The sequence below is a fragment of the Octopus sinensis genome, linkage group LG21, assembly GCF_006345805.1.
Source record: "Octopus sinensis linkage group LG21, ASM634580v1, whole genome shotgun sequence".
NCBI lineage: Eukaryota > Metazoa > Mollusca > Cephalopoda > Octopoda > Octopodidae > Octopus > Octopus sinensis.
In genome coordinates this window covers 16,531,069-16,558,896 of record NC_043017.1, presented here as the reverse complement: position 1 = coordinate 16,558,896, position 27,828 = coordinate 16,531,069, and the positions used below count along the sequence as shown (strand labels likewise).

Here is a 27,828-nt window from a genome sequence, read left to right as displayed (position 1 = left end):
CTAAGAAAACACACAGACACAACCAGGGTTAACTACACAAACAGAGTTCGATACAGAACAACAAAATCCACAAACAATTATCAACAAGGAGCAAATCCCGACAGTACACCAATAGAAACAACGTATTAACAAAGCAACGGAGCTCACAGTCCGGCACCTGAAAATACGAGCAGATTAGCAACTGGAGAAGAGTAACTGAAAGACTATAATAATAGTACAGGTAACAACGCTTGCAAAGACTACATGAACGAGGATAATACGTGTTACAAAACGGCTATTATTCAAGGACAAAAAGAGACGAGAAAACTAAGATCAGGACGAATTAGTTAAGACCCCTTATTACCTAAAGGACTATACTTTTTGAATGCACCGTGACTCACTTTTCGCTCTGCAGAGATGACTGTTATGAATTATAATATCCTGTCATATATTCATTTCTACGACAGTAAATAATAAATAAAAAATATAGAAATCTTCTTTTGTATTGAGTACGAAAATGCGGCTTAGAGTCGAATGACGTTCCTAGATGGATGCTGTCTTTACTTGATGTAAAAGGACTCGTTTTAATCGTTGGACGTCAGTGATTAACGGATTAACGGATTAATCAGTGATTAACGGATTTGATGGCGAGCAGAAATAAAGCTTGAATGGAAGCCTTCCTTGAACTGCTTTGTGACACACTGCTACTTTATTCTATGGATTTCGGAAGGAGTGAAAGCAAAGTCGACTTTGTCTGGATTTGAACTCTGACCATTTTTCGCTGCTTAATGCTTCTGCCAATTAACCAAATTAATTAATTAAACACGTTAATTCATACGTGATTGTTAATTAGCCATCGTCATCCTTTTTCATGTTGATGTGAAAATCTAAGTGAGGGTTTCTTGTAAAATATACAAGTGATGTTGAAGCTGAAAATGTCCATTCTGATTTGTGATTCCTTGAATCTATTGTGACATCTTCGTCATTGGATCTCTATTAAATATGTAAGTATCATTAATAGAAACAACATTTACATTGTATAGGTCGTGTCCTCTTTCTACTACATCTGCTTCTTTTGATGTGTTCAAAGATAAAGGAAAGAAAATGAAGAAGAGAAGTAATTTTCCTAAAGCAACGATCTTTTAACTCCCAGACGAGTCGGCTCTCCTATAACCTCTTGTATAACCTTTGGAGTCAGAGAGAGATATGCAGAGCTCAATTAAGCCCTTCGTTAATGTATTTCTTTTGAAATACCCTGCTTTTATGTCAGTTAATTTTGGAAATATGCAAAGACTTAGGAAAGCAATTTTGACGATATTCGTCTGGGGTTTGGAGCATAAACTGACATGAAATTTCGGTGGAAAGTTTCAATTTCGATCACTTTAAAGCAGTAAATTTATATCATAGAACCAGGGGCAGTTTTGTGTGAAAAGGATTAAGGGATTAAGAAAAAGAAAAGAATGAGAACTTTAGCAGGAATTTAGGTCAGTTGGAGTTGGGTTGTTTTTGAGGTTTTATGTGAGGCCACATGTTTATGAGACGCAGACTTCTATATTGATGTATATGCTCATACACGTGTGTGTGCATTCATGGATGCATAAGTGTGAACACATGAACGTATACCTTTGTATGCAAATTACACATTTGTTTGAAACAAGAAATTGCTGTGAAAGTTTCACTCCGTGTCTGTTGAGGCATTTTCCTTGTTGCATTAGGCTACTAGCTCTTGTGGACAGGCTAAAACTGGCATAGGGAATGTTGGAACTGGCACTGGCTCTAATGTACGGAGAAGGGATGTGTTCCATTGCCAAGGTAAAAGTTTATATCTTCGCTGTGTATTGATGCAGAAGAAATGTAGTAAAATGTTCACTGTTGAATCTCTACTTTTTATTTGTCTCCTCTATATTCTATATTCTTTCTTTCTTATTTCAGAAATATCAGATGACATTGGCGTGAAAGAATCTAAGTAGACGGTATCTTCAAATATCAACAAAAATTACATTCGTTGAAAGTATAGGAAAAGAGAATATTTGTTCGGAATAAAAATATAAGAATTAAAAGAAGGAAAACATCTCTGTCTGTTGTGGTGAGAGATGAAAAATGATGGAAGACAAACTACGTGAGAACAAAGTTACATGTAAGACACAGTCTACAAGTATGGGCTTCCCTGCTGGTGTAAAGAAACAGAAAGATAAAACATTGTGTACAGGAGAGGGTGTGTACAGTTGTGATGCAGCAGAGAAACCATATCATTGTGATATCTGTGGTAAATCATTCTCAAGAAATCAGTATTTGACAAAACACAAGCACATTCATGCGGGAGATAAACCATATCACTGTGATATCTGTGGTAAATCATTTTGTGGAAGTAGTAATTTAATTAAGCACAGACGTATTCACACAGGAGAGAAGCCATATCATTGTGATATCTGTGGTAAATTATTCTCTCAGAACAGTCACTTAACTACTCACAAGCGTAGTCACACAGGAGATAAACCATATCACTGTGATATTTGTGGTAAATCATTCCCTCAAAATGGAGACGTAACTATTCACAAACGTATCCATACAGGAGAGAAGCCGTATCACTGTGATATCTGCGGTAAATCATTTTCTGGAAGTAGTGATTTAATTAAACACAGACGTATTCATACAGGAGAGAAGCCATACCATTGTGAAATTTGTGGTAAATCATTCTCTTCCAGTAGTAGCTTATCTACTCACAAACATATTCATACAGGTGAGAAGCCATATCGTTGTGATATCTGTGGTAAATCATTCTCTCAAAAAATTCATTTAACTATACACAATAATATTCATACAGGAGAGGATGTGTACAATTGTGATATCTGTGGTAAATCATTCTCTCGGAACAGTCATTTAACAACACACAAACACATTCATACAAGAGAGGAACCATATTACTGTGATATCTGTGGTAAATCATTCTCTCAGAGCAGTCACTTAACTACTCACAAACACATTCATACAAGAGATAAACCATATCACTGTGATATCTGTGGTAAATTATTCTCTCATAACAGTCACTTAACTATTCACAAACGTAGTCACACAGGAGATAAGCCATTTCCATGTGATATTTGTGGTAAAACATTCTCTCAAAAATGTAACCTCATTACTCACAAACATTTTCATACAGGAGAAAAACCATATCACTGTGATATCTGTGGTAAATCATTCTCTCAAAAAAGTCACTTAATTGTTCACAAACGTAGTCACACAGGAGATAAACTACATTACTGTGATATTTGTGGTAAGTCTTTCCCTCAAAATGGTGACTTAACTACTCACAAACGTAGTCACACAGGAGATAAACCATTTCCATGTGATATTTGTGGTAAATCATTCTCTCAGAAAGGTAACCTCATTCCTCACAAGCTCACTCATACAGGAGATAAACCATATCACTGTGATACCTGTGGTAAATCATTCTCTCTGAAGCATCACTTAACTAATCACAAACGTTGTCACACAAGAGAGAAACCATATCATTGAAATATGAGGTAAATCATTCCCTGAGAATGGTGACTTAACTACTGACAACCATTTTTACTGAGGAGAGAGGGCATACCTCTGTGACACATGTGGTAAATCATTCTCTCAAAATACTCACTTATCTAGCCATGTATGTATTTATGCAAAAAAATTACTTCATTAGTGATGAAATGTGACTTGCAGTGAATAAATTTCAGTTCATGAAATACTTGATTTTTGTCAATTAAATTAACGTGTACATTTTTCAGTTTGTTCATAAATTTGTGAGTTTCAGATGCTCAGAAAATTACTCTATTAACCAACAAACAAAAAAGATTGATTTGTTCAATGAAATTCTGTGAAACCAATTGCGGCATTCTATTTTCTACAAACATAAAATATTCATCATGTGGAAATATCGTATGTAACAAGTGTATTCAAACATGAAAGAAGCTATAACATTGTAGGTGTATTGGTGTACTTTTGTATAGTGATTATGGTAATGAAATTCCTTTTTGCCATAAATTAATAAATGAAAAGTTAATAGTTTTTTTGAAGTTTGCAAATTTGAGGTAATTTTAGCCAATTGAAAACTAGTCATTGGTGTAATTTTTACATTGGGGTGTTGATGTGGTAACACTGTGAAGGGGCACCCCACATGGGTAACAGATTAAAGGCTGACATTATCCTCAATACCTTTTTTACAGACCTTTTTGTGTGGTGCAGGAGATATGAAAGTGTTAATTTATTTCACAAACTCTGCTTTTGAATCTTTGCTACAAAATATGTATTGTCTTCCAGAACTGAACTACACTTTGTGTTTTTGTAATTTAATGTTCAGGTTCTATTTTTGGTAAATTTTCATTAAAAACATAATAAAAAATTCATACCTGTTCCAACTTTACACATGACTTTATTCATTAAAACTTCCATCCTTGAACATTTTGTCATCGTCAAGTTGTCATCATGTAGAAAATGCCAGCTTCTAGATCCTGTTTTCTGATTGACTTCAAATAATCGAACCTTAAACATCTGAATAACAATATTGGATTAAGCGTGAAGAATTACATCCATATACCAAATTCTAAAGATTCGTGGAATTTAAAACTTTTTGGAAAAGTGTAAGCCAAAGAGAAAACATCTGAGATACATTCTAAAGGTAAGGGGTCATCTGTCAGGATATAAAAAGGGCAGAATAGCAAAGAGAAATGAATTTACAGGGAGAGAGAGAGAGAGAGTTGTATGCCTTCTACTGATGTAACATTGAGACCATCATTGCCTCTGTGTATGGGATATTCTCATGGTAGCATTGATGGGATGGGTTTTCATGGTCTGAGTTGGTTTGTTTTGGGATTTATAGCCCTCATAGACAGGTTGACAAATGCATGATTTTAAAGGGGAACTTTTCCAGCCAAGCCTTTCACCAAATGTTATGGCTAGTCATAAAGTGACCATTGGTTTTACACCTATGAATCGCATATAAGCTCTGTGTTGTAGAGAGGTTATGTGCCTTAAGCCATTTGAATTTATTGGGCCACCAATAGAACTCTTTACTTTATGAGCAAAACCAGTGGTCACTCTGTGACTGACCATAACAATTAACTAGTTTGTATAATTGATTTAAAACTGAAGATCCTCAGCATTGCATTGCTTCATTTGAGGTAACAATAATAATAATAACAAAGAATTATAACACACCAATATGAGTATGGTCGTAATTACTTTATTGGCGTAAAGAAAAAGTGGGAATGATCCTAAAATTAGTCACTGTTAATATTATTTCTGAAAAAAAATGCAAAACCTGTAATATTAGACAAGTGACTTTATCACTTTACTGGAACTCAGTTCTATTCATTAAGAAAGAAACAGATTCTTCTGTTCTTCCTTTGGGAGGGACTCTATCATGACAAGGAAGGCCGATGGCATTCCATTTATGGCTCTTTTCAAAGGTAGACAAACGTTAAGAATGAAACTTCTGCATTAATGCCACCTGATACAAACTTCTCATTACTGCAACATCGTTACTGATCAACGCACAGTAGCGATTATCTTCAATAAGAACAGCATATGGAAATTCAAAAGTGAAAAACTTAGACTCTGGCGTTTGAACCTCTCACACCCAAGTTATACATTCTCTCACGGACATGGAACTCAAATCAAAGCAACAGATGTGCTATCAGAATATGTAACCCCAAGAGATGCTTCAACGCATGTCACCCTTCACAAACAACTGTGCCACCGAGTAGTGAGCTGCCTAGTTCACTATTGTTAAGTACGAACATGCCTGTCTCCTTCAATGAAATCTGCAAAATGACACTTTTAAATGCAATGAACTCAAGTATCACCTCGAAAACTCACTTAATACAGGCATCAAGGCTATGGAAGCACATCTCAATCGCATTTGTTGGTCCCGTGAACTACACAATAGCGCTACTTATTGATAATAGTCGATGAGTACTCAAAAGCACCCATTCTCATACCAATAAAAAAACATGAGTACAGAAACAGTAATTTCCCATCAGCTCAAACACTTTTCATTGTTGGGAACACCAGGTTGTATCCACTCTAACAGAATTTGATAATAAGAAGCTCCACGACTTCCTTCTCACTAAGGGGACAATAAAAACTGGAACATCTTCCTTTCGACCTGAAGGCAATGGCCAATGGGAAAGGACCAACGGTACCCTCATGAAGACCTTCAATCTAGCACTTACTTCATTACTACAACTAGATAAAAGACAATGGTTGGCAGTCCTTCCCATGGCACTATCAGCCATGAGAGGCTTCCTCAGCAGAGCTACCAACACAAACCCTCATGAGTGAATGTTTAAATTTTCAAGAACAACGACATCGGGAACCATTCTACCTGAATTCCACCAGAATATCGGAAGCACAATACTATCTCAAAAATAAGGGGGATCCACTTATAGAAAACATTAAATTGTTGGAGACGATTCTCTCCACTTTGCATGCGTACAGTTTGGAAAGGGACGAATAGCTGCAGTGTTGACACACAATCTCGACCCAGCAGGACAATCTTTCAATCGAGGGAGCTAAGAAAACACACAGACACAACCAGGGTTAACTAAACAAACAGAGTTCGATACAGAACAACAAAATCCACAAACAATAAATCAACAAGGAGCAAATCCCGACAGTACACCAATAGAAGCAACGTATTAACAAAGCAACGGAGCTCACAGTCCGGCACCTGAAAATACGAACAGATTAGCAACTGGCGAAGAGTAACTGAAAGACTATAATAATAATACAGGTAACAACACTTGCAAAGACTACATGAACGAGGAAAATACGTGTTACAAAACGGCTATTATTCAAGGACAAAAAGAGACGAGGAAACTAAGATCAGGACGAATTAGTTAAGACCCCTTTTTATCTAAAGGACTATACTTTTTGAATGCACCGTGACACACTTTTCGCTCTGCAGAGATGACTGTTATGAATTATAATATCCTGTCATATATTCATTTCTACGACAGTAAATAATAACTAAAAAATATAGAAATCTTCTTTTGTAGTGAGTACGAAAATGCGGCTTAGAGTCGAATGACGTTCCTAGATGGATGCTGTCTTTACTTGATGTAAAAGGACTCGTTTTAATCGTTGGACGTCAGTGATTAACGGATTAACGGATTAATCAGTGATTAACGGATTTGATGGCGAGCAGAAATAAAGCTTGAATGGAAGCCTTCCTTGAACTGCTTTGTGACACACTGCTACTTTATTCTATGGATTTCGGAAGGAGTGAAAGCAAAGTCGACTTTGTCTGGATTTGAACTCTGACCATTTTTCGCTGCTTAATGCTTCTGCCAATTAACCAAATTAATTAATTAAACACGTTAATTCATACGTGATTGTTAATTAGCCATCGTCATCCTTTTTCATGTTGATGTGAAAATCTAAGTGAGGGTTTCTTGTAAAATATACAAGTGATGTTGAAGCTGAAAATGTCCATTCTGATTTGTGATTCCTTGAATCTATTGTGACATCTTCGTCATTGGATCTCTATTAAATATGTAAGTATCATTAATAGAAACAATATCTACACTGTATAGGTCGTGTCCTCTTTCTACTACATCTGCTTCTTTTGATGTGTTCAAAGATAAAGGAAAGAAAATGAAGAAGAGAAGTAATTTTCCTAAAGCAACGATCTTTTAACTCCCAGACGAGTCGGCTCTCCTATAACCTCTTGTATAACCTTTGGAGTCAGAGAGAGATATGCAGAGCTCAATTCAGCTCTTCGTTAATGTATTTCTTTTGAAATACCCTGCTTTTATGTCAGTTAATTTTGGAAATATGCAAAGACTTAGGAAAGCAATTTTGACGATATTCGTCTGGGGTTTGGAGCATAAACTGACATGAAATTTCGGTGGAAAGTTTCAATTTCGATCACTTTAAAGCAGTAAATTTTTATCATAGAACCAGGGGCAGTTTTGTGTGAAAAGGGTTAAGGGATTAAGAAAAAGAAAAGAATGAGAACTTTAGCAGGAATTTAGGTCAGTTGGAGTTGGGTTGTTTTTGAGGTTTTATGTGAGGCCACATGTTTATGAGACGCAGACTTATATATTGATGTATATGCTCATACACGTGTGTGTGCATTCATGCATGCATAAGTGTGAACACATGAACGTATACTTTTAGTACCTTTGTATGCAAATTACACATTTGTTTGAAACAAGAAATTGCTGTGAAAGTTTCACTCCGTGTCTGTTGAGGCATTTTCCTTGTTGCATTAGGCTACTAGCTCTTGTGGACAGGCTGAAACTGGCATAGGGAAGGTTGGAACTGGCACTGGCTCTAATGTACGGAGAAGGGATGTGTTCCATTGCCAAGGTAAAAGTTTATATCTTCACAGTGTATTAATGCAGAAGAAATGTAGTAAATGGTTCACTGTTGAATCTCTACTTTTTATTTGCCTCCCCTATATTCTATATTCTTTCTTTCTTATTTCAGAAATATCAGATGACATTGGCATGAAAGAATCTGAGTTGACGGTATCTTCAAATATCAACAAAAATTACATTCGTTGAAAGTATAGCAAAAGAGAATATTTGTTGGGAATAAAAATATAAGAATTAAAAGAAGGAAAACATCTCTGTCTGTTGTGGTGAGAGATGAAAAATGATGGAAGACAAACTATGTAAGAACAAAGTTACATGTAAGACACAGTCTACAAGTAAGGGCTTCCCTGCTGGTGTAAAGAAACAGAAAGATAAAACGTTATGTACAGGAGAGGGTGTGTACAGTTGTGATGCAGGAGAGAAACCATATCACTGTGATATCTGTGGTAAATCATTCTCAAGTAATCATCATTTAACAACACACAAACACATTCATACGGGAGATAAACCATATCACTGTGATATCTGTGGTAAATCATTCTCTCAAAATGGAAACTTAACTATTCACAAACGTATCCATACAGGAGATAAACCATATCACTGTGATATCTGCGGTAAATCATTTTCTGGACGTAGTGATTTAATTAAACACAGACGTATTCATACAGGAGATAAGCCATACCATTGTGATATTTGTGGTAAATCATTCTCTTTCAGTAGTAACTTATCTACTCACAAACATGTTCATACAGGTGAGAAGCCATATCATTGTGATATCTGTGGTAAATCATTCTCTCAAAAAATTCATTTAACTATACACAATAATATTCATACGGGAGAGGATGTGTACAAATGTGATATGTGTGGTAAATCATTCTCAAAGCCAGGTCACTTAACTAATCATAAACGTATTCATACAGGGGAGAAACCATATCAGTGTGATATCTGTGGTAAATCATTCTCTCGGAACAGTCATTTAACAACACACAAACACATTCATACAGGGGAGAAACCATATCAGTGTGATATCTGTGGTAAATCATTCTCTCGGAACAGTCATTTAACAACACACAAACACATTCATACAGGGGAGAAACCATATCAGTGTGATATCTGTGGTAAATCATTCTCTCAGAAAAGTCACTTAATTATTCACAAACGTAGTCACACAGGTGATAAACTACATTACTGTGATATTTGTGGTAAGTCTTTCCCTCAAAATGGTGAATTAACTACTCACAAACGTAGTCACACAGGAGATAAACCATTTCCCTGTGATATTTGTGGTAAATCATTCTCTCAAAAGGGTAACCTCATTACTCACAAGCTCACTCATACAGGAGATAAACCATATCACTGTGATACCTGTGGTAAATCATTCTCAAGAAGTCATAACTTAACAACCACAAACACATTCATACAGGAGATAAACCATATCACTGTGATATCTGTGGTAAATCATTCTCTCAGAACAGTCACTTAACTACTCACAAACGTAGTCACACAGGAGATAAACCATATCACTGTGATATTTGTGGTAAATCATTCCCTCAAAATTGTGACTTAATTACTCACAAACGTATTCATTCAGGAGAGAAACCATTTCCATGTGATATCTGTGGTAAATCATTCTCTCAGAAAGGTCACCGCATTGCTCACATGCAATTTCATACAGGAGAGAAAACATATCACTGTGAAGTCTGTGGGAAAACATTCTCAGGGATTAGTTACTTCACTACTCATAAACGTATTCATACAGGATGGACACCATATCACTGTGATACCTGTGGTAAATTATTCGCTCAGAACAGTCACTTAATTACTCACAAACGTAGTCACACAGGAGATAAACCATATCACTGTGACATTTGTGGTAAATCATTCTCAAGAAGTCATCACTTAACAACACACAAACATATCCATACAGGAGATAAATCCTATCATTGTGATATCTGTGGTAAATTATTCTCTCAGAACAGTCACTTAACTACTCACAAACGTAGTCACACAGGAGATAAACCCTATCACTGTGATATTTGTGGTAAATCATTCTCTCAAAAAGGTACCCTCATTACTCACAAGCACACTCATACAGGAGATAAACCATATCACTGTGATACCTGTGGTAAATCATTCTCTCTGAAGCATCACTTAACTAATCACAAACGTTGTCACACAAGAGAGAAACTATTTCATTGATTTTTGAGGTAAATCATTCCCTGAGAATGGTGACTTAGCTACTGACAAACGTTTATACTGAGGAGAGAAGACATACCTCTGTGACACATGTGGTAAATCATTCTCTCAAAATACTCACTTATCTAGCCACGTATGTATTTATGCAAAAAAATAACTTCATTAGTGATGAAATGTGTCTTGCAGTGAATAAATTTCAGTTCATGAAATACTTGATTTTTGTCAATTAACTTAACGTTTACATTTTTCAGTTTGTTCATAAATTTGTGAGTTTCAGATGCTCAGAAAATTACTCTGTTAACCAACAAACAAAAAAGATTGATTTGTTCAATGAAATTCTGTGAAACCAATTGCGGCATTCTATTTTCTACAAACATAAAAAATTCATCATATGGAAATATCGTATGTAACAAGTGTATTCAAACATAAAAGAAGCTATAACATTGTAGGTGTATTGGTGTACTTTTGTATAGTGATTATGGAAATGAAATTCCTTTTTGCCATAAATTAATAAATGAAAAGTTAATAGTTTTTTTAAAGTTTGCAAATTTGAGGTAATTTTAGCCAATTAAAAACTACAGTCATTGGTGTATTTTTTACTTTGGGGCATTGATGTGGTAACACTGTGAAGGGGTACCAGATTAAATACTATGACATTAGCCTCATTACCTTTTTTACAGACCTTTTTTTGTGATGCAGGAGATATAAAAGTGTTAATTTATTTCACAAACTCTGCTTTTGAATCTTTGCTACAAAATATGTATTGTCTTCCTGAACTGAACTACACTTTGTGTTTTTGTAATTTAATGTTCAGGTTCTATTTTTGGTAAATTTTCATTAAAAACATAATAAAAAATTCATACCTGTTCCAACTTTACACATGACTTTATTCATTAAAACTTCCATCCTTGAACATTTTGTCATCGTCAAGTTGTCATCATGTAGAAAATGCCAGCTTCTAGATCCTGTTTTCTGATTGACTTCAAATAATCGAACCTTAAACATCTGAATAACAATATTGGATTAAGTGTGAAGAATTACATCCATATACCAAATTCTAAAGTTTCATGGAATTTAAAACTTTTTGGAAAAGTGTAAGCCAAAGAGAAAACATTTGAGATACATTCTAAAGGTAAGGGGTCATCTGTCAGGATATAAAGAGGGCAGATTAACAAAGAGATATGAATTTAGAGGGAGAGAGAGTCGTATGCCTTCTACTGATGTAACATTGAGACCATCATTGCCTTTGTGTAGGGGATATTCTCATGGTAGCATTGATTGGATGGGTTATCATGGTCTGAGTTGGTTTGTTTTGGGATTTATAGCCCTCATAGACAGGTTGACAAATGCATGATTTTAAAGTGGAACTTTTCCAGCTAAGCCTTTCACCAAATGTTATGGCTAGTCATAAAATGACCATTGGTTTTACACCTATGAATCGCATATAAGCTCTGTGTTGTGGAGAGGTTATGTGCCTTAAGCCATTTGAATTTATTGGGCCACCAATAGAACACTTTACTTTATGAGCACAAAACCAGTGGTCACTCTGTGACTGACCATAACAATTAACTAGTTTGTATAATTGATTTAAAACTGAAGATCATCAGCATTGCATTCCTTCCTTGTTTTTAGGTAATAAAAATAACAAAGAATTATAACACACCAATATGAGTATGGTCGTAATTACTTTATTGGCGTAAAGAAAAAGTAGGCACAACCCTTAAATTATTGTTCATATAATTTCTGAAAAAACAATGCAAACCCTGTACTATTAGACAAGTGACTTCATCACTTTACTGGAACTCAGTTCTATTCATTAAGAAAGAAACAGATTCTTCTGTTCTAGCTTTGGGAGGGACTCTATCGTGACAAGGAAGGCCGATGACATTCTATTTATGGTTCTTTTCAAAGATAGACAAACGTTAAGAATGGAACTTGTGCATTAATGCCACCCGATACAAACTTCTCATTACTGCAACATCGTTACTGATCAACGCACAGTAGCGATTATCTTCAATAAAAACGGCATGTGGAAAATTCAAAAGTGAAAAACTTACACTCTGTTGTTTGAACCTCTCACACCCAAGTTATACATTCTCTCATGGACATGGAACACAAATCAAAGCAACAGATGTGCTATCAGGATATGCAACCCCAAGAGATGCTTCAACGCATGTAACCCTTCACAAACAACTGTGCCACCGAGTAGTGAGCTGCCTAGTTCACTACTGTTAAGTACGAACATGCCTGTCTCCTTCAATGAAATCTGCAAAATGACACTTTTAAATGCAATGAACTCAAGTATCGCCTCAAAAAGTCACTTATGGGTCCATCAATATGGGCATCAAGGCTAATCGAATTTGTTGGTCCTGTGAACTACACAATAGCTCTACTTATTGATAATAGTCGATGCGTACTCAAAAGCACCTATTTGTATACCAAGGCAAAGACATGAGTACCGAAACAGTAATTTCCCATCTGCTCAAACACTTTTCATTGTTGGGATCACCAGGTTGTATCCACTCTAACAGAATCTGATAATAAGAAGCTCAAGGACTTTCTTCTCACTAAGGGGACAATAAAAACTGGAACATCTTCCTTTCAACCTGAAGGCAATGGCCAATGGGAAAGGACCAACGGTACCCTCTTGAAGACCTTAAATCTAGCACTTACTTCATTACTACAACTAGATAAAAGACAATGGTTGACAGTCCTTCCCATGGCACTATCAGCCATGAGAGGCTTCCTCAGTAGAGCTACCAACACAAACCCTCATGAGTGAATGTTTAAATTTTCAAGAACATCGACATCGGGAACCATTCTACCTGAATTCCGCCAGAATATCGGAAGCACAATACTATCTGAAAAAAAAGGGGGATCCACTTATGGAAAATATTAAATTGTTGGAGACGATTCTCTCCACTTTGCATGCGTACAGTTTGGAAAGGGACGAATAGCTGCAGTGTTGACACACAATCTCGACCCAGCAGGACAATCTTTCAATCGAGGGAGCTAAGAAAACACACAGACACAACCAGGGTTAACTACACAAACAGAGTTCGATACAGAACAACAAAATCCACAAACAATTATCAACAAGGAGCAAATCCCGACAGTACACCAATAGAAGCAACGTATTAACAAAGCAACGGAGCTCACAGTCCGGCACCTGAAAATACGAGCAGATTAGCAACTGGCGAAGAGTAACTGAAAGACTATAATAATAATACAGGTAACAACGCTTGCAAAGACTACATGAACGAGGATAATACGTGTTACAAAACGGCTATTATTCAAGGACAAAAAGAGACGAGAAAACTAAGATCAGGACGAATTATTTAAGACGCCTTTTTATCTAAAGGACTATACTTTTTGAATGCACCGTGACTCACTTGTCACTCTGCAGAGATGACTGTTATGAATTATAATATCCTGTCATATATTCATTTCTACGACAGTAAATAATAACTAAAAAATATAGAAATCTTCTTTTGTAGTGAGTACGAAAATGCGGCTTAGAGTCGAATGACGTTCCTAGATGGATGCTGTCTTTACTTGATGTAAAAGGACTCGTTTTAATCGTTGGACGTCAGTGATTAACGGATTAACGGATTAATCAGTGATTAACGGATTTGATGGCGAGCAGAAATAAAGCTTGAATGGAAGCCTTCCTTGAACTGCTTTGTGACACACTGCTACTTTATTCTATGGATTTCGGAAGGAGTGAAAGCAAAGTCGACTTTGTCTGGATTTGAACTCTGACCATTTTTCGCTGCTTAATGCTTCTGCCAATTAACCAAATTAATTAATTAAACACGTTAATTCATACGTGATTGTTAATTAGCCATCGTCATCCTTTTTCATGTTGATGTGAAAATCTAAGTGAGGGTTTCTTGTAAAATATACAAGTGATGTTGAAGCTGAAAATGTCCATTCTGATTTGTGATTCCTTGAATCTATTGTGACATCTTCGTCATTGGATCTCTATTAAATATGTAAGTATCATTAATAGAAACAACATTTACATTGTATAGGTCGTGTCCTCTTTCTACTACATCTGCTTCTTTTGATGTGTTCAAAGATAAAGGAAAGAAAATGAAGAAGAGAAGTAATTTTCCTAAAGCAACGATCTTTTAACTCCCAGACGAGTCGGCTCTCCTATAACCTCTTGTATAACCTTTGGAGTCATAGAGAGATATGCAGAGCTCAATTAAGCCCTTCGTTAGTGTATTTCTTTTGAAATACCCTGCTTTTATTTCAGTTAATTTTGGAAATATGCAAAGACTTAGGAAAGCAATTTTGACGATATTCGTCTGGGGTTTGGAGCATAAACTGAGATGAAATTTCGGTGGAAAGTTTCAATTTCGATCACTTTAAAGCAGTAAATTTATATCATAGAACCAGGGGCAGTTTTGTGTGAAAAGGGTTAAGGGATTAAGAAAAAGAAAAGAATGAGAACTTTAGCAGGAATTTAGGTCAGTTGGAGTTGGGTTGTTTTTGAGGTTTTATGTGAGGCCACATGTTTATGAGACGCAGACTTATATATTGATGTATATGCTCATACACGTGTGTGTGCATTCATGCATGCATAAGTGTGAACACATGAACGTATACTTTTTGTACCTTTGTATGCAAATTGCACATTTGTTTGAAACAAGAAATTGCTGTGAAAGTTTCACTCCGTGTCTGTTGAGGCATTTTCCTTGTTGCATTAGGCTACTAGCTCTTGTGGACAGGCTAAAACTGGCATAGGGAAGGTTGGAACTGGCACTGGCTCTAATGTACGGAGAAGGGATGTGTTCCATTGCCAAGGTAAAAGTTTATATCTTCACAGTGTAGTAAAAGGTTCACTGTTGAATCTCTACTTTTTATTTGTCTCCTCTATATTCTATATTCTTTCTTTCTTATTTCAGAAATATCAGATGACATTGGCATGAAAGAATCTGAGTAGATGGGATCTTCAAATATCAACAAAAATTACATTCGTTGAAAGTATAGCAAAAGAGAATATTTGTTGGGAATAAAAATATAAGAATTAAAAGAAGGAAAACATCTCTGTCTGTTGTGGTGAGAGATGAAAAATGATGGAAGACAAACTATGTAAGAACAAAGTTACATGTAAGACACAGTCTACAAGTATGGGCTTCCCTGCTGGTGTAAAGAGACAGAAAGATAAAACGTTATGTACAGGAGAGGGTGTGTACAGTTGTGATGCAGGAGAGAAACCATATCATTGTGATATCTGTGGTAAATCATTCTCAAGAAATCATCATTTAACTACACACAAACACATTCATACAGGAGATAAACCATATCACTGTGATATCTGTGGTAAATCATTCTCAAGAAGTCATCACTTAACAACACACAAACACATTCATACAGGAGATAAACCATATCATTGTGATATCTGTGGTAAATCATTCTCTCAGAACAGTCACTTAACTACTCACAAACGTAGTCATACAGGAGATAAACCATATCACTGTGACATCTGTAACAAGTCATTCCTTCAAAATGGTGACTTAACTACTCACAAACGTATTCATTCAGGAGAAAAACCATTTCCCTGTGACATTTGTGGTAAACCATTCTCTCAAAAAGGTAACCTCATTACTCACAAACGTTTTCATACAGGAGAGAAACCATATCACTGTGAAGTCTGTGGGAAAACCTTCTCAAGAGGCACTTACTTCACTAATCATAAACGTATGCATACAGGGGAGAAGCTATATCACTGCAATATCTGTGGTAAATCCTTCTCTGGGAGAAGTTACTTTAATACACACAAACGTATCCATACAGGAGAGAAGCCATATCACTGCGATATCTGCAGTAAATCATTTTCTGGAAGTAGTGATTTAATTAAACACAGACGTATTCATACAGGAGAGAAGCCATACCATTGTGATATTTGTGGTAAATCATTCTCTTTCAGTAGTAACTTATCTACTCACAAACATATTCATACAGGTGAGAAGCCATATCACTGTGATATCTGTGGTAAATCATTCTCTCAAAAAATTCATTTGACTATACACAATAATATTCATACAGGAGAGGATGTGTACAATTGTGATATGTGTGGTAAATCATTCTCAGCACCAGGTCACTTAACTAATCATAAACGTATTCATACAGGGGAGAAACCATATCAGTGTGGTATCTGTGGTAAATCATTCTCAAGAAGTCATCACTTAACATCACACAAACACATTCATACAGGAGATAAACCATATCACTGTGATATCTGTGGTAAATCATTCTCTCAAAATAGTCACTTAACTACTCACAAACGTAGTCACACAGGAGATAAACCATATCACTGTGACATCTGTAACAAGTCATTCCTTCAAAATGGAGACTTAACTACTCACAAACGTATTCATTCAGGAGAAAAACCATTTCCCTGTGATATTTGTGGTAAATCATTCTCTCAAAAAGGTAACCTCATTACTCACAAACGTTTTCATACAGGAGAAAAACCATATCACTGTGAAGTCTGTGGGAAAACCTTCTCAGGAGGTAGTTACTTCACTACTCATAAACGTATGCATACAGGGGAGAAACCATATCACTGTGAAATTTGTGGTAAATCATTCTCAAGAAGTCATCACTTAACATCACACAAACACATTCATACAGGAGATAAACCATATCACTGTGATATCTGTGGTAAATTATTTGCCCAAAATAGTGACTTAACTTCTCACAAACGTCTTCATTCAGGAGAGAAACCATTTCCATGTGGCATTTGTGATAAACCATTTTCCCAAGATACTCACTTAACTAGCCATGTATGTATTTATGCAGAACAATAGCTTCATTAGTGATGAAATTTGGCTCGTAGTGAATAAATTTGAATATATGGAATACTTGATTTTTGATCATCAAAATAATGTTTACGTGTTTTAGTTTGTTCATAAATTTGTGTCTATATGTTCATGCGTTCACACTTATGCATGCATGAATGCACACACACGTGTATGAGCATATACATCAATATATAAGTCTGCATCTCATAAACATGTGGCCTCACGTAAAACCACAAAAACAACCCAACTCCAACTGAGCTAAATTCCTGCTAAAAGTTGCCATTCTTTTTTTTTTCTTAACCCCTTAACCCTTTTCATGCCAATCTGCCCAAAACTCTCCCAGGTTCTATGATATACATTTTCTGCTTTAGAAGTATCATTAATAGAAAACAACATCTATACTGTGTATGTTGTATCATTTTTCTTCTATGTCTGTCTGTTTTGATGTATTCAAAGATAAAAGGGTGGAGTTATGATGTAAGTACACGCTAAAACACTTCATAACTTTTTTTCATTTTTATGAATTTTTACCAATTCTTTTTTTTTCTGTCTTCAGCATAATGGAATCAATAACAATTATGCAAAACAAATTTTTTTTTAAATTCCCCCTCTTCCCTAATTCCAAAACTTTCCTTACTTTTTCTATTTTTTTTTTTACATCCATGGTTTTAAACTACAGACATTCCAAATCTACCATTCATTTCTAATACTGACTTAACTGTCTTGCTATTCATGCAGATGGTGTGTCTTAGTAATTTATTTTCTACAATAATCAATGTACAAGTTTTGTACATTTCCCTACTTTCCCATCTTTACTTTGAGATGTGCAGCAATGTCTATGCTTTGCTGATGAGGTTGTAATGAGACTGAAACATACTGACAGGTATCTCACACACTTAACAACATTATACAGTATTTGTCCTTGAATTTCATTCTCTGTAAAGAATTCATCCTGAATGGCTGCTTGTGTTTTACATTATAAAAGATTAATCTTGACTGGACAGGTTTCGGGAGAATATATAAATATATGATATAAATATAAGACAGTTAAATCAGTATTAGACTATTTAAGTTATTGCCTATCATATGCCCCATTTGCGGATCTGCTAAAAATAGTCTCACTGCCAGTTGTTCATTGTATTTACAGTGAATTGCTTATGTCCATTGCATTTGCAGAGGTGCGTTTAACAATATTTAGTCGTGAAAGTTTGTCATTATTTGCTCTGGCTAATTCGAGGACATGTTATGCCATAAATCACAAATTTTGAACTACAAAAATATCGACTGTTTTGATAAACATTTCTTCCTTTTTTTTTTCTTTTTCGCATTCCCCATCTATGTCATTCATTGGTATTTCATACAAATTCGCATTTGGATACTATAGTTTCAAAAAAACTAAAACCTTTATTATTGCAATTGAAAGCAAAAGGAGAAATATGCTTTTTTTCAGTGATCCCCATTTGGGACTTTAAGAATAATTTACTGCAATTTCCAAAATAATTCACATATGAAGAAAATTTAAATACTGTATTTTATTTTTAAGTCTTAAGACACCTGGCAATGCCAATGAATATGAATACAGGAAATTTGGCAGCAAATAATTATGAGGTGAGAAGATACAACAACAAATACCAATCACTCATTAATATGATATATTAATTATTTTAACAAGTATGGGAGACAACTGTAGGCATGTTTCAGTTTTATGACTTCATTAGCAAACCATAAACATTAGCATACTTGACAATGTATTGTTGATTCACCAAATATTTATAAAGACACACAGACATGTTAATTCATTTGCCATTACAAAACACAATGTCTTAGTCTGGATGTTCTCATGTCTGACATAAGGTTGGTCGTGTCGGTCATTATATATATATACGACCGTATGTAAGGAGGTTGGTGACAAGGTCTCCTCTTGTACGCCGCACGATCGCATCCTAACATAATAATAAGAGAAGCCATAATACATGGATATATTATACAGTGCCAAAAGAAATAAATGAAGGATGACAAGCCTGTTCTACTGTTTGAGAGAGAAGATAGACTTTATTCACAGTGTACAAAGTGAGTTGTGGTTACTAGCGTAGTGTTGTGGTATGAATGCATGCGTATAGTATTTGTGTCTGTGTGTGCGACAGAAGGTACAGATAAAGGTGCATGCGAATACAACAGAAATACAGAGCATAAGAGAAGTCTCAGCATATTGAGTTAAGATAGAGTTAGTTTACCAGTTCATGTGGTACATGATAATAAGTTCTATAACAAGATTTGGGTCTCGGAGGGGAGACTAGTTGAGTCACTTGTTGTGCAGGTTTCTCTTGATATAGATTGTTCTTTCAGATATATACTGCAACTGTTTTCCCGTGAAGTTTCACACAAACAGCGTGAGATGAATCTGTGTAGTTGTATACAAGTTGAAATCTTCGGAGATGTAGATGACGTTCTGCCTGTCGCTGGTGTACAATAGCGGTTTCATAGTATGGTTGGCTGGCTGTCGTCTGTCGTTTGAACTGGAACATGGCTGAGTAGCTCTGTGGTCTCCGACTAGACCTTAGAAGGTCTAAAGCTAAAAGACGATGTTTAGTGAAAATACTAGGTTATTTAAGGAGTAAAGATGGCTCATTTGAAAGATCCTATTCGAAGGCTGTGATTGGTCAGTTTACACACTGGCGCGAAATAAGTAGAGAGACAGATCGCGCTAGATGCTAACCAATCAGATCAGTGGACACAACAGGGTTAAACAAGCCAAAGATTGTTGTAATCTCAAAATAAATCATTCTTAATGTTTTTCTCAAACAGTGAGGATATCAATATTGCTACAGTCGCATAGTAAGTCTCTGGTGGGTCTGGTTCTGCTGTAGTGGTGGTCACAGACTGGAGGGGATAAACGAAGTATTTCTTGATAACCGTTTCCATAAAAATGTCTAATTTGCCACTTGTATGTTGCTCTGTTGTTTCTTCTAGACATCATAAATAACAATGTGTCACGCATGGGAATCTTTGTACTACAATATGCTATCAGATTGAAACAGTATCAATGCTTGGGAAATCGATTTTCTTTAGACTACCTCTCACCTGGCTACCATCAACCTATTGGTTACATCACATCTTTACTACATAACCACCATCGTTAGCATTTAATGTATAAAGTTATCTTATCGTTCATCTCTCATTCACTTCATCATAACCTATAATATCTAATATTTACTATCAAATAATGTCAACAAATTATATAAATACAAAGTAAACAGCTTTGAAGATCAGTTTGGAAAATGTGTAACTTTTATCAGACATTGATCAAGTCTGTGAATTCTGTAGATTATGGTTGTGCCAGGACAAGTTTTGGTTAAATGTTCTACATTTAGAATAACAGGAGAATAATTGAAGAGCAAAACCACATTTATTTAAATTTCAGGTAATTAAAAATATTTACAAAGAATTAGATGCTTGAAAGGAGACAGGTTGATTTATGCTGCATACAAGAAGTAAGATGGATAGGTGCTTCAGCTAGGGTCCATACAGGCAAGGCAGATAGGTATAAAGTCTTCTAGCAAGGTAACATGGATGGTGTAGGGGGTGTTGGCATACTCCTTGTGAAGAAATGGGTGCATAAAGTCATAGAGGTTGTCAGGGTATGTGATAGAGTGCTTAAGCTCAGGTTAGTCCTGCAAAACATCACAGCTACAATTATCTCCACCTACGCCCCACATGCGGGGCTACCAAATGATCAGAAGGACCACTTTTATGATACCCTTCTACAGGCTTCCTCAAAGACAAGTGGCAATGACCTCATCTTTGTGGCTGGAGACTTTAATGGGCATATTTGGCAGTAATCTGGTATCTTCACTGGGGTACACGGTGGCCATGATATTGGCACCAGAAACGATGAGGGAACTAGGCTACTGGAATTCTGTGATGCATGTAACTTTTTAATCTGCAACATTAATTTCAGGAAGCCAGACAGCCACCTTATAACCTATCAGTCAGGGAACTCTGCTCGCCAGATTGATTTCATCCTCACCAGACAGCGGGACGCAGGGTTGCTCTTAAATACAAAGACCCTCCTGGGTGAAGAATGTACTTGCCAGCATAGGCTAGTCATTAGTGACTTTAGGCTCGAAGCCAGAAGGATACCAAAAAGCAGACCAATCCAGAAAAGAAGGATTTGGAAGCTAAAGAACCCTTCACATGGTCAGAGATTTAGGGACATCCTCATCAAGAGATTTGATGAGAGGGAGGAGGAGCTACAGACATTGGACATAGAAGGTAGCTGGAAATTCCTATGGGATAGCTTGCTGAGTGCTACAGACCAAGTCTGCAGATGGTGCAAAGTCCTTCCAGACCTAGAGTTACGTGGTGGGGGGTGCAAAGTCCCTTCCATAGACCTAGAGTTACTAGACTGGTGGGGAATAGTACGTAGACAAAGCCATTAGAGCAAAGAAACAGGCCTGGAAAGTGGGGGGTAGCTGGGAACTCTACCAGGTTGCCAAAAGGGAGGCTGGGCAGCAGGTATACATAGCCAAGGGCAAAGCGGTAAAGAAGTTTGCCAATGTCCAGCGTTGTGAGAACCTAAGAACTGAGGTATTTCGGATTGTTAGACAGTGTGTGAGAGAAAATTATGATGTCACAGGAGAGAAATGCATCCACATGGATGATGGTGCACTTGCTTTTAATGTTTCTGAAAAGAAAGAGGCTTGGGGAAGCCATTATGAAAGACTACTGAATGAGGAGAATGGACGGGAAGAGGAGAGACTGCCAAATGTTGACCCAGTAGAGGGACCAGCTATCCCAATAGACAGCTCCCAAGTAGATAAAGCTGATGACCTGGCCCTCATAGCTGAACCACAACCGGAACTAGAAAAAAATTTTGGGTGTGGAAGCTAGATTTAGAATCAAAAGGCCTTAGAGTCAATATAGCAAAGACCAAAGTTCTGGTAAGTAGGAAGGCGAACTCATCACACACCCCATCAGGTAGGTGGCCCTGCTCAATCTGTAGAAAAAGGTGTAGTAGAAACTCCATAAGTCACAGGAGAGAATGCATCCACATGGATGATGGTGCACTTGCTTTTAATGTTTCTGGAAAAGAAGAGGCTTGGGGCAGCATTATGAAAGACTACTGAATGAGGAGAATGGACGGGAAGGGAGAGACTGCCAAATGTTGACCCAGTAGAGGGACCAGCTATCCCAATAGACAGCTCCCAAGTAGATAAAGCTGATGACCTGGCCCTCATAGCTGAACCACACCGGAACTAGAAAAAATTTTGGGTGTGGGAAGGCTTTAGATTTAGAATCAAAAGGCCTTAGAGTCAATATAGCAAAGACCAAAGTTTGGTAAGTAGGAAGGCGAACTCATCAAACACCCCATCAGGTAGGTGGCCCTGCTCAATCTGTAGAAAAGGTGTAGTAGTAGAAACTCCATAAGATGTACCCAGTGTAAGCTATGGACACATAAGAGGTGCAGCACCATCAAAGGAAAATTAACTGAGAAGATAGCTTTCGTGTGCAGCAGATGCACAGGGGCAATAAACACCACAGATACTCAGAAAACAGATTCCATCACACTCCAGTGGGAGAAACTAGAAGTAGTTGATAGCTTCCCTATGTAAGTGACCAAGTTAGTAGTGGAGGTGGATGCTCAGAGAGTGTCACCACTAGAATACGAATAGCCTGGGCAATGTTAGAAAGCTTCTACCCCTACTGGTGAAAAAGGTTTCTCGCTCAGAGTGAACGGTAGATTGTACGATGCATGTGTGCGAACTGCCATGCTTCATGGTAAAAAAACGTGAGTTCATGCTGTTTCCTGCACCAGCTTCACATAGCAGCCCCAGACATCAAAAGTACCTTTGGATTGCAGGACGGCCTGCTGTGCTTACCTTGGATCATAGGGCGACCTACTGTGCTTGAGGAGACCTATTGAGTCAAGTACATCAACATCAAAATAAAAATTAAATGGAAATTGTAGTTGTGATCCCTGTGCCAGTGGCACGTAAAAAAGCACCATCCGAACGTGGCCGATGCCAGCGTCACCTTGACTGGCTTCCGTGCCAGTGGCACATAAAAAGCACCAAGTGATCGTTGCCGTTGCCAGCCTCCCCTGGCACCTGTGCCAGTGACACATAAAAAGCACCCACTACACTCACAGAGTGGTTGGTGTTAGGAAGGGCATCCAGCTGTAGAAAACTGCCAGATCAGACTGGAGCCTAGTGCAGCCTCCTGGCTTCCCAGACCCGGTCGGACTGTCCAACTCATGCTAGCATGGAAAACAGACGTTAAACGATGATGATGCTCTTTATATTGAGGTAAACACAACATCCATCCAGTAACAGCATTGAGTTGGTCAAATCTGCTGGTGCACGTGGACCAAGAATATTCTTGTGTGAGAGCGACCAGCGTTAATGTGAAAGTGGAAATTGAATGCTGGGAGTCCTTTACAAACAAATCGAAGGAACTCGGTTGAACAATAGCGGGTGGTGGGGTACATGATACAACTGACAATCAGACGTAGCCGGGAACCCCTGTTCGTGGGAACTAGTTAAAGCAGCTATACACAGATTGAGTAAAGCTGCAAAATGACAGTGTTGTTTGAGCCCAGGCTGAGATCCAAATATACATGCTGAAAAAAAAAACTGCCAATACAGACATTCTATAGTACCTTGCACAGTTATTATTGTTCTGTTGAGCCTTCTGAACGTTGTCAGTCATTCACATCTTCATGGGATTATAATTATTTCGTTATAAAGTATTCTACTACCACAGTTACACACAGACTGTTTTAGGGGGCGGGTGTCCTCGTTCCAGGACAAAAGCTGTTCCCATTATACTTTTAATTATCCTATCCAAATAACCCTAAACACTGAAAAAGTCAGATGTTATTTTAGTGTCCCTTTGTTAAAACTGACAACGGGCAAACTATAGACAGGAACTTTCCCGCGGGCTAACTACTGAGCTGGTCTGCAGTGAAGGGGCTTCTGGTTAGGCGGGAAACAATATTTTTGGAAGGAGTAGATTGGGCCCTGAGATTCAGTGTGACAAACTTGTTCAAAATGCAGAAGTTGAAATTTTCGCTTAATTTTAAAATTTGAAAAATTGAAGCCAAACATAAACGATCCCTTTGACATTTTTCTATTAATTGTTTTTCTGCAAGAGTAAATAACAGATGAGAGTTCGGGAAATCCTATTTTGTATTAAATACGACATTGCGGATGGATGGATGGATGCTGTCTTTACCTGAATATAAAAGAGTCTGAGATCAAGAACGGCGGAAAGAATCAAGTTTGAATCGAAGAAGAAGAAGAAAAATCCTTCTTTTCAATTGATTTACGACAATCAATGTGTAAGTATTATGAATAGAGACAGCATCTACATTGTATAGGTCGTGTCATTTGTCCTAGCATGTCTCTTTGCTTTGATGTGTTCAAAGATTAAGGAAAGAAAGAGAAGAGAATTTACTCGAGTAACGATGTTGTCTTAATCCTAATCCGGTCTTAATCCTAATCCGGTCGGCTGTCGTCACATCGCCAACCGAAGTGAGTTGAAAAACTTGCTTTAACTGACATTAATTAATTGTTGTCTTAATACTTTCACTGTTTTCCTTTCCACACTCCTTTTCAATTATCGTTATTCCCCCCCCCTCATATCTTAATGCAAAGATTGCTAATAAAACATTCCCCGAACTTCCGTTGGAAATGCCGAGCTCTTCCATTCCACTGTATTTCAATTCGTGTTTGGCATTCGAAAGAATGTCTAGTGTTTTGTTTTTTGCAAACAACAAATACTGTAATATCTGTGAGAGAGTTGCAGATTCCTCGGCATAACTACAGATGTGTATCCACTCGGCTACTTTGTTGCCTCATAACTTACAGAGAAATGGATTCATTTTTCACGAAATTTTCAACAAATCCCGCTTAGATGCTGTTACTTCAGAATAAATAAGGATTTGTTGCAAAGAATTTTCCAAGAGAGAGGGGAAGGGAGTTTGTGAAAATTCACGCGACCCGACTTTTTCCCTCTAAATCGCTTTCAGGCAAATGGGTGTCTTTTACTGAATGTTCATAGAAATAGCTATCAAACGGCATAGATTATGATTATAAAGAAATTTGTGGGGAAAATGATTTCCGAAGGGGTGAGGAGAGGAGTTTGGAAAAACCGGTGTTTCTGATAAGGAAGACAACATCAATTGTAATTTCTCCGTCTTCACTCTCACACGCTTTGATATTGATTCAGTATTTTTCTCCCATTAAACTCATTTTATGGAATGATGATGTCGAAGTAACACACGTGTGGTTCATTGGTGCTATATACGCAACAATAGAAATAAAATGGATATTTAAATTATTATGCCTACCGCAATCAAGCGAGGCCGTGTGTGTATGTGTAAGAAAAACATTTTCTAACAAAAGTATGCTATTAAATGAATTATCCTTTACATACTGTTTCCCTGTTTCTTTAATCACTGGATAAATGCCAGCAATGACCTTCTCAGGCTCTCCAATATTTTAAATTATAACAGAGAGACAAACGCGGACAGGGAACGAGGTTGACAAAAAAAACTATAAACTTATATATAAATGTTTTTATGGAGAGAAAAATACTGAAAAACATCAATACACGCGAGAGTGAGAAAGAAGAAACGATGAGGGTTGTCTTGCGATGTGCTAGAGAAACAACATCCAAATCCCCTTAAATCATACACTTTGCACTGAAAGTATTTTTTTAACCGAGAAGGCCTCTCCCATGGCTTTTAAGTGCAAAAAATTTTTTTATTAAAAGTGAAATTGGCCAAAATCGGTCCCGAGTGGGATGATGAGGACTGATCAAACAAAAGTTTGTAAACTTTTTTCCATAAAAAGATGCTTTCCCCTCTGCCCCATCATTGCGATGGGTGTTGTGATAAAAATATTTGGAAAAATCCTCATTAAAACGAATAAATTCCAAGATATGTGGTCTTCCAGATCCAAAGCAATATTTTTCGAAACTTCTCTCCCCAACCTCTCGATAAAAATTTTCTCCACAAATTTGTTTATAATCATAATCTGTGCCTTTTGGAAGGTATTTGTGTAAACTTTGAGTAAACGATTCCCGTTTTCCTGAAAGTTATGAAGGAGAAAGTGTTGGATTGTGTGAATTTTCCAAAACTCCTCTGTGCAAATCCTTAGAAAATCTTTGAAACAATCCCTTAATACTCTGAATCTACAGCTTCTAAGTGAGTTTTGTTGAAATTTCATTAAACAGTATCCATTTTTGTGGAAGTTATGAGGCAACAAAGTTGGCAGGGGTAGACATCTGTAGTTATGCTGATTCCTATGATATATTAGAAAGAAGCAAGAGAAATGTTATGTCAAACACTAACAAATGACTAAACATCGACTTTTCACATTGAGACCTGTTTTTATTCGTGATTTCTTATTTGTTTTCTCAAACGTTAATACATTTGTGTTGAGCTGAGGTTTGTTGAATGTGTTACGTTGATTTTGTTTTGCTGAGAAAGTAAAGGAGGTTTGCGTGACATGCCTCTTCAGCAAGATTATCTGCTCTACTTCACTGCATGCTCTGATATTACATGTTTTCTCAGCGAAGAGACAGAGAGAGAGAAGAAATAAGACGGATGAGTTCCATTGTCCAAGTAAAGGTTTATATCTACAGTTTATCGATATAGAAGTAACGATTTAAAGAGTTCACTGTTGAATGTCCTCAGTTTAAGCATCCTCAATATTTTATATTGCTTCTCTTTTATTTCAGATCATCAGATGGCGTTCGCATAAAACAATTATATACTCGAGATCCATCAATATTTATCATCTTTTAATGACAAAGAGAAGATGTCATACAGAACAGATACGAACCCTCATTATATAAATCCATGGTAGAATTACTGTGGAATATTGGCTCTGAATAGAATTTGTATACAAAATGCTCTCAAACTCACAGACTGGAATTTGTATTATAATGATTTGGTATTGAAATAAAAGCTAAATTACAAAGGAATTTGCAGCATCTTCGAATATTGACAAAAATCACAGTTGATAGAAATATAGCCAAAGACCAAAATAAAATATATAAATAAAGTGAAGAAGAACTTTTATATTTACTGTGGTGAGAGAGAAACAAGAATGGAAGACGAATTGTGTGTGAGAAAGATTAAATGTGAAGCAGAGTCTCAAATTATTGATTTCCCTGAGGATAAAGGAAGAGAAAGAAAAGACATTATATGAGTGTGATATCTGTAATAAATCATTCTCTCAAAAGTCTAACTTAACTACTCATAAACGCATTCATAGTGGAGAGAAACCTTATGTTTGTGATGTCTGTGGTAAATCATTTCATGGGAATTGTGATTTAATTACTCACATACGCATTCATACAGGAGAAAAACCAAATCAGTGTGATATCTGTGATAAATCATTTTGTCAAAAAGGCAATCTAAAGAATCACAAACGCATTCATACAGGAGAAAAACCATATCAGTGTGATGTATG

At 36.7% G+C, this 27,828-nt stretch overlaps 2 protein-coding genes and 2 long non-coding RNA genes across 4 annotated transcripts in view; all 4 read left to right on the top strand.

The window, feature by feature from the left end:
• Positions 1–273: 273 nt before the first annotated feature.
• LOC118767384 (zinc finger protein OZF-like) lies at positions 274–17,713 on the top strand. Its single transcript, XM_036511875.1, has 6 exons — positions 274–983; positions 1,912–2,504; positions 3,093–3,226; positions 8,756–8,866; positions 10,126–10,168; positions 16,747–17,713. The coding sequence occupies exons 2-6, from the start codon at positions 2,080–2,082 to the stop codon at positions 17,351–17,353; spliced, it is 1,320 nt and encodes a 439-aa protein (XP_036367768.1). The 5' UTR covers positions 274–983; positions 1,912–2,079; the 3' UTR covers positions 17,354–17,713.
• Positions 14,028–15,693, top strand: LOC118767387. The gene is made up of 2 exons (XR_005003303.1): positions 14,028–14,527; positions 15,446–15,693. It is a non-coding gene; the product is annotated as an uncharacterized LOC118767387 (long non-coding RNA).
• A 1,313-nt stretch (positions 17,714–19,026) lies between the features above and the next one.
• On the top strand, positions 19,027–20,518 carry LOC118767385. Its single transcript, XR_005003302.1, has 2 exons — positions 19,027–19,214; positions 20,184–20,518. It is a non-coding gene; the product is annotated as an uncharacterized LOC118767385 (long non-coding RNA).
• A 395-nt stretch (positions 20,519–20,913) lies between these two features.
• Positions 20,914–27,828, top strand: part of LOC118767361 (zinc finger protein 248-like) — a 7,735-nt gene continuing 820 nt past the window's right edge. The window contains exons 1-2 of the mRNA XM_036511765.1: positions 20,914–20,985; positions 27,599–27,662. Coding sequence (XP_036367658.1) covers positions 20,914–20,985; positions 27,599–27,662 — 136 coding nt within the window. The remainder of the gene's footprint in view (positions 20,986–27,598; positions 27,663–27,828) is intronic.

Bases quoted from the DNA above. Each gene is read 5' to 3' on its own strand.
- LOC118767384 (XM_036511875.1), top strand. From the start codon at position 2,080: ATGATGGAAGACAAACTACGTGAGAACAAAGTTACATGTAAGACACAG. The intron at 2,505-3,092 runs ATTCCCTCAAAA...TTGTGGTAAAAC, and splicing joins TGTGATATTTGTGGTAAATC to ATTCTCTCAAAAATGTAACC. The intron at 10,169-16,746 runs TAGTCACACAGG...ATCACACAAACA, and splicing joins CACTTAATTACTCACAAACG to CATTCATACAGGAGATAAAC.